Here is a 12,741-nt window from a genome sequence, read left to right on the forward strand (position 1 = left end):
AGTGTGGACTTGTGAATCTTGCAGTGAATCTTGCCTTGTCAGTATATTTAGCTTTAATATTCTTTTATAATCTTATCGTCTTCTTTAGTTTGCAAGTAAAATGAATATTGTCATTTTCAAAAGGTCATTTTGTAATGTGACTCTAAGTGACTTTCTCATGGTGCCATGAGGCTGACTCCAGGTAACTGAGAAGTCAATCAGGTGATATTTACTCCCTTAATATTCCTGAGAGCAGTCCTAGTAAACTGGGGGCTAGGGGAGAGCAAAATGCAGCTTTGTTTTGATGATGCCTACCTATTCCTTAGGAAATCTATTAAGACTTCATCTTCTGCAGCAGTTCTTGTCTCAGTTGCTCTTCTGTTTAAAGAAACAAAAAAAAAAAAAAAAAAAAGGAATTTTAAGTTCTGAGGACTGGATTAAAACTCACAATGTGGTAATATAGTATTACTCCTTAATGCATTTAGAAAATGTACTATTTGGGCTCTTTTGAAACATCTTTATGAATTGTAAAATAAAGACAAGAATACAAATAAAAATAATCTAAATGCTCTGTAAAAGAAATAGATTTGTGCTTCTTAATATACTATAAGGTCTTCTATCTTACATTTAAAATGCAGAGAATCCTCCTCTATAAAGAAACAAATTTTTAGCTTGCCATTATAAAAGGTGAAAGAAGACACTTAGGAAGAAAATTAGCCTGGAGCTATTTTTTGTTTCACAAAGCATGTTCAGCAAAAGGATCAAAACCATTTATTTTTGTTCCATGTCTTAATAATTTAATTGTACTTTCCTTTCCCTAAAATACAAAAAGGAGTACACAATGATTGCAATAGGGTAAAATAAGTTACAAAAACTTAAGGATCAAATTGCTTCCAAGTTTAATTTGATTGATTTCTGAATAAGAAATATGATTTTTGAAATGACATTCTTTCTTTCTAGAGAGTATTATAAACAACCACAGTAACAAGAAAGGAAAACTATTGTTTTAAAGTACGTTTGAATGAATAAATGTTTTGCAGATCACTAATACTCAATAACATTATTTGGGAGTTTGGGGGATGATCTGGTTTGTATTACACATATTTACACTTTAAAATGCCTTGTGAATTAAGTCAAGTTTTACTACAAACAGATGCTAAGAAATATGAAAATATGGAGAGTTTTGCTGTATGAAGATCATCATTATCTAAGGGATACAATTGACCAGATTTTGAGAAACAGATTTGGCTTTTGTTTTTCCAGAGAGCGCAGTCAGATGAACTGGAAAAAATTGAAAAGCATGGCCGATCCTCCAAAGACAAGGAAAATGCCAAGTCTCTGGACAAACCTGAACAGTAAGCAATGCCTTCAGGCCCCACAGAGGGCATAGAGGCTACAGTGGGCTCTTGCCATTTGGAAAAACAGTGTCTTGAATGTGTAATTGTTATGAATGAGATGAGGATAAACATATGTTTATACAAATTATATTTTTCCTCTTAACTTGGCTTTATTTCCTTAGGTTCCTTTATGAACTGTCACTAATCCCCAACTTTTCAGAGCGAGTCTTTTGCATCCTGTTCCAGTCAACGTTTTCAGAAAGTATTTGCTCAATTCATCGCAAACTAGAATTACTACAGAAATTATGTGAGGTGGGTTCTGGTCCAAAGAGAACTAAGCTTGAGTTCTGATATTTTACTCTGTTCAGTCATGTTCATATTACAAAATTTTTATTTACTCTAAGTACTCATTAAATTTGAGAGATAGCAGTCCCACAGACGGGAACATTTATGATTGAGCTTCAAGATCAAAGCACATGCTCAGATTGGCAAACAGGGCTGCAGGACCACATTGAGAGAGTGTGGCCAGTGTGTGCTGGCCTCTGGAGAGCTCTTTTACCTCTGCTTTTGCCAAAAACCAAATCTTCACTTCTTATGCTCCCCTTAGATAGCAGACTTCCAAATGAATGTGACTTGAAGGCATATTATTTACTTCCCTTCATTTCTTTGGAATGGCCCCTCAACAAATTATTAATAATTATTCCGACCAAATGATTTCAGAGAAGCCATTTGATTCAACAGAAGATAAAAATTCCTTTGAAAATGAAGAATAAATGTTTGGCAAAAATGGCCAATATTAACATTTTTTTAAATTGTCAAAAATCAATAGTACTATTTGTTCTAGTTGTGGTAAATCCTTTTGAAAAGTGGAGAGATGTTATCAAAGACATCTTCAGAGGAAATGACATGAAAATTGAAGTTAAGTGTGTTCTGGAAGAAGTGAGTTTATACTCATTTGGAAATGAACCTTTATAACTTTGTTTTGTGTTTTGGTTATCTATCATTTATGCCCCAAAATTATATTGTTTTAGACATAGGCACAATTAGGATAATGATGATGATGATGATGTTTTGTAGTAGTTCTCAGTGTTATAGCCATATTTATTTTCCTTGCAATTTCATCATAGAAAAGGCCTAGGTTGGCATCTCTCACCTTTCAAAAGCTTTCCTGAATGCTTGTTTTTACAGCTTTTTAAAGTTAATTTTGGAGAACACTGCTCTTAAAATATACATAGTACTGAAGAAGGACAAAGTTTGGTTGTGACCCAGAACTACTGCTATAATATGAAGAGTTGGCATCGATTTTGGATGATTCAAGTAAAACTTTGTATAAGAAAAAATTTGTTCTTTATCCTGTCTTACAGACATTAAAAAATGGCCCAGGGGTTATGCAGGTTCTAGGTTTGGTTCTTGCCTTTGGCAACTACATGAACGGTGGAAATAAAACTCGGGGACAGGCAGATGGCTTTGGATTGGACATTCTCCCCAAACTAAAAGATGTCAAAAGCAGTGTAAGTATTTTGTATTAATGGATGTAGGCAAATTGAGAATATTTTGTTTGACGTTTTTGTTTGGTAACAGATTTGACTGTAAATCAGTTGTAATAAATATTTCTTTATGTTCCAAGATCAAATGTTTCTTTTTGTTCTGAGCTATATAAAAGTAAACCACAGCATATTTGTGATTTATATGAATAATAATGTCTCCTGAAGTGAATAATTTTGAATTTTATGTCTAATGAATAACTATTATATTTCTAAATAAAAATAATTATTCTTTTTAGTCTATCATTACGAAGTTTGCCAGTATTTCTCTTTTGGGAATATGAGGATGAATCATTTTCTATGAATTAGATATGTACCTGTTATCTTCTCCATGTTAGGCTATAGAGGTCAACAGCTAATATATTTTGAAAACAAAACAAAGATGAGGGAAGTAATTTATAAATAAAATATGAAAGATGATCTTACTTTTCTACATATCATTTTCTTCCTCATACTGGTGTGCATGAGAATGTCTAAGCCACTCTGCAGATCTAGTTTTTTTTTTTAATCTGCTTCTACAGATGTTTGTTTAAAATTAATATCTAAGTGATTGTAAAAGTGCCAGTAGAAATATAAGGTTAGAGATGATGGTCAGAGTCACAGACTAAAGTCTGATTTGGTAAACTTAGAAAATAAAGAGTTATGTTTCTCTGATAAAAGAATCACTACACAGAACATTATGATGAAGGAAATTATGAACACATTTCTAAAATACTGAGTTTAAGTAAACAATTGGCTTCTAGAAATGAAAATATATGGATTGTCCTTCCTAGATAATGCAGTTATCTTTCTCATAAGAAAGAGAGACTTTTTTGGTCTCTTTCGTCAGTCAAGTTTTTGTTTATTCTTTCATTCACATACATGTATGTATGTATTTATCTACCATCTTTCATTGAGTGTCTATGAAATGCCAGACAGTGTGCTTTTCTAAAATTAAATAGCACATAGTTATTTTTTGGCATAATTTTTTGGGATTTTTGTGGCTATTGAAATAACCATATATATTTCAAATGCTATTATATATGTATGAGAAATACTTTCTAGGAATGTATAGACTTAATAAATCACATTTGTAAAATAATCATTTTTTTAAGTATGTTAGTTTTCAAATATTCCTTAGTAACTTCTTATTATTGAAACGACTTTCTCAAATAACATTGAAATATAAATATATCAACATATTATTCAATTTATCAAAATGGATCCAAAATATATTGTGGTAATCCTAACTATAGATGAATAGTGATTAATCGTGAGTTTTTTTGTATTGGTTTACATCTTTGATTCAATTCTCTGTTAAGTTAAATTTTATTAATTTAAGTAATTATGGAGTAATTTAGAATAAAAATAAAATACTGACTCAAGAAGCAAATGCTTTTAAATAATTTCACATGCCCTCTCAGAGAAGCTATGCAAGGTCTTCCTGAATTGGTTATTTCTCTTTAAAATGAATGTAACTGATCTACTCCTCAGTTTTATGTGTAAACCTCATGGACAGAACCATTTTTAGATCACTCAGAATTTTCTTCAGTATGCCTACCAGTAGACTTTTAACAAATGTTTCAGTAATTGATTCATGTACTGCTGTTCAGTTGATTTACAAGTTAAAAGAAAAGTTGCTTAAATCATTTTACAAGCAAATCTTGTCTAATGAGGGAAACCTTTAATAGATATATTACTATCTCATGTCAAACTCAACTATGAAGGACCGTTGGTCTTTTTATAAACAGGAAAAAATCATGGCTTGATATGAAAACCGATCAGTTAAAATTTACAGAGGTTACTTGAGCAAGTAAAAGTTCTAGGACAAGGCAGCATTCCAGATCAAAGATGGTTCAGGAGGCGCCACACCTCCAAATGTGCAGGTTGTATTTATAATCACAGAAAATAAGTGACATACGAAAACAACCTGATTGACAGCAGTTGTCATTTGCATTATATGGCTTTGTTTGGGCAGCTTTCCGCCTCTGAGTAGAAGTTCAGTCATCATTGAGACTCAGTTTCTTGGTTAAAGGGTATACTCAGGCTAGGTGAAAATTTATGTATGCATCAAATTAGGTTTCAGTTTACTATGTAGTAAGGCCACTTTGGGCCAACTGTGTCACTCAAGTATGGAGACAGATTTAGGCCAAATTTATTTTAGCTTAACAGATTAAACATTTCAGAGAAATTAGTTTATATCATAGACTTCTGCTTAAAAAATGTATGTATATACACACATATACATAAATACATACACGTACACACATATTTGGTCTCTTGAAGTCAAAATTATCTACTGCTAACTTGGAGCAAAGCAAAAAATTAATGAAATTCAATACCTCTAGAAGGGAAGTGAAAAGCTATTTTTGAATACTGTTAGATATGAAACAACTTTACATTTTTTAAAAATATAGTACTACACATTATCTTATTTAGCTGCATGAGTATTAATTCCTCAATCTCAGTTGCTGATATAACAAATCATAATATCATTCACATTTTAAAAACTCCCATATATTTGAAATGATACTTTTCTATTTCCCTAGTCTACATGCTAATGATTCTAAGACACACTTAGAGTTGCAGTAGTACCTGCTAGTTCAGCTATATAGTCAAGCTAGCAATATTTAATTATTTCATAATTTCATATAATAGCAATATTTAATTATTTCATTGGTAGTAGTTATAAAACAAAAAGAGTGAACAAAAATTCATAATAAAACATTAAATAACATAAAAGTTGAACTCAATTTATGATCAAAGAGGGTAAAAATAGGAAAGAATTTATAGTTATGACTGCCCTTAAACAGCTCTGCTTTCACTTGAGGCATAACTCTTTAGATACAATAAGTGAGGCAATTAAGAAAGTAAAATTCCAATCTTGTCATGTATATTTGTAGGTTCACTGCAGTTCATTTTATTCAATACTATGTATTTAATAATTTGTTTAAAATGTATCGTTACTTACTTTGATCTTTCTGCCTAGGACAATAGCAGAAGCCTTCTGTCATATATTGTTTCATATTATCTTCGAAATTTTGATGAGGTAAGATCATTTTTAGATATAGTGTTTTGTTGTTCTTTCTTTGGGTTATTTGGTAATGTTTTGTTGTTGTTCTGATTTTGTTTTTTCCTTTGCTGCTGTTGCATATTTTTTTATATTGATGCCTATTTGTTTAAAAGTCATGTTTGTTATTTAGGATGCTGGAAAAGAACAGTGTGTCTTTCCACTGCCAGAACCACAGGACCTTTTTCAGGCCTCACAGATGAAGTTTGAAGATTTTCAAAAAGATCTCAGAAAACTGAAGAAAGACTTAAAAGGTAACGTCATCTTGAACTTATATGTTTTATTTCTGCTTTTTTTAAGGAGAAAAAGTAGTGTTCTCAATGTTTTTTCAGGGAAGTAAATGTTTCATAGCCTTGTAGAACTAAATTTTGGGGTTATATGGCAAAAGAAAAGTTCTGTCCATTTTTTGTTGTTGTTTAAAAAGAATCTGTATTGAAAATTTAGTTATCTAACAGGATCTTCATTATTTGAATAACAATCAGGATCAGGTTTGCGTCTTGTTTTTATTTTCTAGCCAAAACCTTGTTCTCCATGATACTTATCATGTCATGGTTGGACACAGATTATGTCATTGTTAAGAGGTAAATTGGAGCTGGGAATATAGCTCAGTTTGTAGAGTGCCTGCCTTGCATGCACAAGGCCCTGGGTTCAATCCCCAGCACTGCCAAAAAAAAAAAGAATAGGTAAATGGTCCCTACCCACACTCTGTAAATATACTTGCAGAAGGTTTTGTGGCTTATGGACTTTCCTGGAAACAAAGTATCTTATTATATAATATGGTCACAAAACACATGGGCATATTATTTTATTTTTAATGGAGAATGATTTCAACCTTAAGTCATTTTGAAGAGAGTCTGAAATTCCTCAAATTTCTACATATAAAGATTTACACTGAAGCAAATAGTTTGTAATTTTTTTCTGAATATGATCCCTTTTTTCTGCTTTTTGTGAGGTTTACTTTTGTTATAGAGTTGAGAATGCCCCAGTTATCTATTTAAACTGTTTCTAGCTCCATTTAATACAGAAAGGGAGTGACTAAATGTATGTAAGCTTTTCATTTTGTATTGTATTACAAGATGCAAATAAGAGGACTGGTTACCCCTGTCCAGAGCCAAAAATAGAGACATAAATTTTGAAGAGACTCAGTCCTAATTTTGAGATGTGTTTATTCAAAAATACCAATCTGTAATCATGTACTAGTCACAGACATTTTTATATGATTTCAATCAACATAACAAAATTATAGTTTGCTTATAGTTCTTATGTATGCAATATGATTCACATTGGGCAATTGCTAAGTACTATGAGTACACAAAGACTCAGTTGTTGTTGAAGAGGACTAAAATTCTGTCATTTAGATAAGCCCCCTTCGAGCCTTTCACATGGGTACCTGTTGATTGAAGCCAAGAAAGATTACCTTGACTTCCCTTATTTCTATAATAATAATTTTAAAACTTGTGTTACTTGTATAATATTATGGTAGTGTGTATTGAAGAATGAATTCTTAAGCCAGGAGTGGTGGCACAGGCCTGTAATCCCAGTGACTTGGGAAACTGAGGCAGGAGGATCTCAGCTTCCAAGCAAGCCTCAGTAACTACGAGAGATCCTAAGCAATTTAGTGAGACCTTGTCTCAAAATAAAAAAAATAAATAAAAAGGGCCAGGGATGTAGCTCAGTGTTAAAGTACCCTTGCATTCAATCCCCAGTACCCACCCACCCCCCAGAAACAGAATGAAATCTTAAACCAGTAGAAGCAAAACCTTTCTTGCTATAGTATTTATCAAATTTATCATGCTTCAAAATTATGCCAGACATTTAGATTCACTTATGAAATTTTAAACACACACACACACACACTGATGTGGTGATAGGGAAATTATGGGGATATAGAAAATGCTTCATAGTCTGATGAACAGTTCAGTCTTGCAAACTAGAATGCAACTGTTTACAGTGATTTAATAGATGAGAGGAATAATGACTTTATTACCAGGGGCATTATATTTGCTGTGGTTGGTGCATCGCTTTAGAATACCCCATTTTCTTCTAGTATCAATATGCCTTCTTTCTACAGGTATTAAATGCATGTGTAATCATGAAAATGGCAAGTTCTCACAAGACCTGGAGCTAACTGAAAACGTTAAGTAACCGTAGATAGTTGACTTCAGATGGATAAGCAGCCCAGCGCCACTAAATCCTCTTGTGTTTTCTTGAGTAACGTGGTAGCAACAGAAGAATAAATATTGAAGGACCATCTTAGCAATTTTTAATTGCCTCAGAAGGTTAAGGAGGTGGTTTTAACCATGAAAGTTTACACTTCTTATAGAGAAAAGAGGAAATTGAAACTCCCATACGCTCCATCACCAACTACAACATTTGACAGCTCAGTATCTCTCCCACTTTGCCCACAGGTTGTAGAAATTCGATGCCACAGAAATGAGAAAGTTCATGACCAAATGAATACAAAAACTGCTGGGGTTAAGTTAAATTCTAAAGGAATCCACAGTATTCTCCAAAAGAGCTTTGGCAATAGTTCTCCAATTTATTTGACCACAGAGCACTTTCTTCACAGAATGTGTGGTGGATTCTGTGGTTGGTAGAACACATTTGAACACATTTTGAGGAGTGTGGTCCTGGTGCTATGTTAGTAACAGAAGCATGCACTTGCCTCTGAGGAGCTTGCAGTGAAGGTGGGGAAATGAAACTGTAGTTTGTGAAGTAATGTAATTATACATCACTGTTCTTGTAAAATGAGATTAGTTTGAAGAGCTATTTATCAGGCTGCCAAACTCTAAGAATTAAAAATGACAGATATCATAATTTACTTCATGTTTTGCTTTTCAAAAATTCAAGTATTTTAATAGAAAATAAGATGTTTTAGGACATGAGGAAGAAAATCTTGTGAAACAAAATTTAAATCTAATTTCTGAAAAATAAAGACTTCTCAGAAATATAGCCATTCATATCATTTGACCAAGGTAGTTTATCAGAAGATATTTATGTGATCAAATTAGAGAATTTAAGAATACTTAAACCCCTGACCATATTTTTTAGAGGCAATTTGTTTTTAAATAGGTTTAGAAATGGGGTAATGGCTGGGCACAGTGGTACACCTGTAATTCCAGCAACTCAGGAGGCTGAGAAGGAGGTTCACAAGTTCAGGGTCAGCCTGAACCACTTGGTTTAAGTTATAAAAAAATAAAAAATAAAAAGACCTGGGGATGTAGCTCAGTGGTACATAGCCCCTGGGTTCATTCCCCAGAACACACACACACACACACACACACAAATTAAATTAAATTTAAAAAGAGGATAATTTGTAAGGCATTTATTCCAAAACTTTTATACAATAAATATCTAATAAATATCAACTATTTATCATGAAGTGTGATTAGTGAAGTCACCCTTTTACTGGCACTATCACTTCCGTTTCTGTTTGGAGACTTTTAATTTCTCAGGACTGGCTTATAAATAATTTGTTGTGGCTTAGATATTTTAATAAGACAACTGAATCTCATTCTGGCATTTTACAGAACATCTACTGTGTTTGGTTTTGCTACTTATTTCTAAGATTTCCGTAGCTCCTCAGGGTGCTTCCTGGTTTTCTGAACTCAGTGACATGTAGCTTGTTAAGCAACCTGATCTGCTTTTGATCTCTTCTTGCTGTCAGCAGCTTTTCTTGATATAGTAAGGCCAAATGATGGCTTCTGTTGCCATGCCTTTTGGGGTTAAGAATTGTAGCACTTGCCACGTGACTTAAATCAACTCAACATGCATAGAGCTTTGAGTAATTAAGTTACCAGAATGGATAAGAATGTTCTCATGCAGATTGTGTTCTCTGTATCCTCTTTCTCTGTTCATATGCCTTCTTCCCAGCCCTACCCGTCTTTCCCTCTTCCCATCTTCTCCCTCCCTCCCTGCCCCTATTACCTAACTAGAAAATGTGTTTAAAATTCACTAACTGAATCATCAGATTGAAGCAATATCTGTGTCCAGAGGCATACAGGGAAAAAGAGTCTTTAAACATACTTGTATTGAATTATTAAAATTGTTAGTTTGTAGTTATTACATTTAAAATGGTAAATTGCTGATATTTACTTTTCCCCTTATTTTTGAGAGAGAAAAAAAATAAGTATTTTAGAAAAGAACTTTTTGTTTGAATCCTTGGGATTAAATCCAGGGTCTTGCATATGCTAAGTACACTCCTTGCTATTTTGTTATACTCCCTTAAAAATAAATTTTTATTATGATTTTAAAATCTGCATCAGTTTAAAATAGAAACTTAGATAATACATCAAAATGTAAAGAAGAAAATATGTTAATCTTCACTCCTACAGTCCAATGCTAAATAATATTTATTTTTTGGTATATTTCTGTCTGGTATGTGTAGTGCATGTACATAAAATGTACAATTGGGACCATGATACATGTAATTTTTGTAACTTTTGTTCAACTTTATGTTCTCTACTTTATAGCAGGAGAATTTAATTTATTTATATTTGCATTTTATTTTCTTTATGGGTTGCCTGTTGTCTGGATACATTTTTTCACTATCCCCTCCTTGACTCCACCAATAAAATTTTGGAAGCTGTGTATAGTATTTCTATTTAATTTGTTGGTTCATTATAAATATTAACATATTTTCTTAATTACACAATTTTATAACATGCAATTATGTCATGTATTTATCCTTCCAAATAAGAGCTTTAGAACATTCAGCTAATAATTGAACTCCTTCCATTTTCCTTTTCCTGTTTTTCCAGACTTTTAATACTGTCATTTCCTTTAGAAACTGCTACTATATTATGCTCAATAGGTGATCACCCTTATGAGTATATTTAATCCATTATTATACTGCTATTGTTACATATAATTTTTTTCCTCTTCTCAAATAGTGTTCTTTCTAAACAGAAACATCTGATGGATGTTAAAGTATTTGTTCACAGTTGACTAAAAATTAAATGTCTTCCTTTGTCTTGAATGATAGTTTTGCTGGACATAGGCCTCTATACTGATTTATTTTTCATCAGAGTCATTCTTGTGTATGTAATCTGTCTACTTCTTATAACTAATGTAGGTTTTTTCATTATTCTTATTCATCTTTGGCTTTCTATGGACATATATAATATAAAGACATTTTTAAACTTTATATCTTGTTTTGTACGTACTTTGTTCTTTTAAATTTTAAGACTGACTTCCTTAATGTTTTAAAATTTCTCAGCCATTGTCTGCTAAAATGTTAACACATTTCTCTTTTCCTGCACCTCCTTTTTAGATGTAAATTGGAGCTGCTTGATCTAATTTCTCATCTCCTAAATTCTCTTTCAGATTTTGAAAATCCTTCTTTCTACTATAATCTTCATGCATTCTTCAACATTGTCTTCCATTTTCCCACTTTTTAGTTTTCTTCGATTTTTGGTGTTATGTTATCCATGTAGTTTTTGAAATCATTATCATTTTTGTTTCCAAAATTTCTAATATATTTAACTATATTTATTTTGCCTCCCAATTTCTCATTTTTAATTTAATATTATTTCCTTTATCTCATGAATACATCCCCTTCAGTTTTTGTTTTATTTGAAATGAATTCATCTTCCATTTATTATCTTTCTGGTGAATACTGTACTCAACTTTTAGAGGCTGGTATCTAGACTTTAATAAAGGACTCAAATTTGATAAAGCACTCAGTGTCTCCCAGGTGAGTTGACGAACACTCAGTCAACAGAAACAGATATTGATGAATGAGTATAGGCCACTGCTCTGCTGCATAATTCCTTAATTTATTTATTTATTCATTTTTATAAATTGTGTGCCCACCCATAAGTTCCTTTTGTGGTGATGCTGTGTTGATTTTAAAAAGGTATCAGAAAGTTATGGCCTATTGACTAAATTTATCCTCTTTTTGTAGATAAATTTCAATTGGAACACAGCCACAACTAATCATTTGCATATTGCTTATGACCGCTCTGTGTTACATCTGTAGAATTATGGAACGGTGATGGACTATCTGTGTGTCTGCCCTTCACTCTTTCCCTTTCCTTTATGCTTAAATCCTTCACCGTCTTTTGATTTTTTTTTCAGTTGCTTTAACTTGATCTGCCTTTGATACTCAGGAGAGAACCAGAGCTTCCGTCAACAGCACTTGCCATGATATGGGTCTCCTGCCCTGTGGGCACACTGTATTTATTGCAGATCCAGTCTCCAAGCTAGCAAATGACTAGGCCAAGCTCAGATCTGGAAAGTTGTCCACCTACCATTGGTGCCCCAGGCATATAGCTGCTCATGGTCTGTAGCAGAGAATTGTAGCTGTTTTCATCTTCCTTTCATGTACCGGGAGCCCACGCATAGAGCTAGGTTTCTAGTAGTTGGGCTGGTTCCATTGCCTCCTGGTTCCATTGCACTCTCCCTACCCCATGCTCCCAGCAAACTCAGCTCTTCACCTTCCCTTCCATGTTCACAGTCCAAAGTCTTCTTACTTCAGTCCTATTTATTAACTTGGGCTTCGCTATTATTTTTGATCCAAGGAAATGTGTACATTTTTGAGAACAACATATCATGTCTGTTTAGCTTCCTCTTTTTATGTTATCTTTCATTGCTATGTGTTTTCAAAAAGGGGAAAACTCAGTCTATGAATTCCTCATTCCATTTACTGGACATCTGTATTCACTTTTATATCTTGTATTTTTTTCCTCACTGAAAATTGTAGCAGAAACATTTCCCTTGCCACTTAATATATTCTAAAAAACTTTTAGATTGGTTTCATAATAATCCATCTCATGATTGTGCCTTAATTTAGTGAGTAATTTGATCCTTATAGTAAATAGACTCCAGTTTT

The 12,741-nt window shown here is 32.8% G+C and overlaps 1 protein-coding gene across 6 annotated transcripts in view; it reads left to right on the forward strand.

The window, feature by feature from the left end:
* FMN2 (formin 2) overlaps window positions 1-12,741 on the forward strand; it is a 361,252-nt gene that overhangs the window by 238,565 nt on the left and 109,946 nt on the right. For 4 of the 6 annotated variants that reach the window (XM_079106095.1, XM_079106094.1, XM_079106097.1 and 1 more), the window contains 5 exons: window positions 1,243-1,334; window positions 1,499-1,628; window positions 2,681-2,827; window positions 5,829-5,888; window positions 6,043-6,163. In XM_079106095.1, the coding sequence (XP_078962221.1) occupies window positions 1,243-1,334; window positions 1,499-1,628; window positions 2,681-2,827; window positions 5,829-5,888; window positions 6,043-6,163 (550 nt within the window). The remainder of the gene's footprint in view (window positions 1-1,242; window positions 1,335-1,498; window positions 1,629-2,680; window positions 2,828-5,828; window positions 5,889-6,042; window positions 6,164-12,741) is intronic. The other 2 variants (XR_013758044.1, XR_013758045.1) reach the window with 2 other exon arrangements.

This window comes from Sciurus vulgaris, assembly GCF_902686455.1.
Source record: "Sciurus vulgaris genome assembly, chromosome: 12".
In the NCBI taxonomy this organism is placed as follows: domain Eukaryota; kingdom Metazoa; phylum Chordata; class Mammalia; order Rodentia; family Sciuridae; genus Sciurus; species Sciurus vulgaris.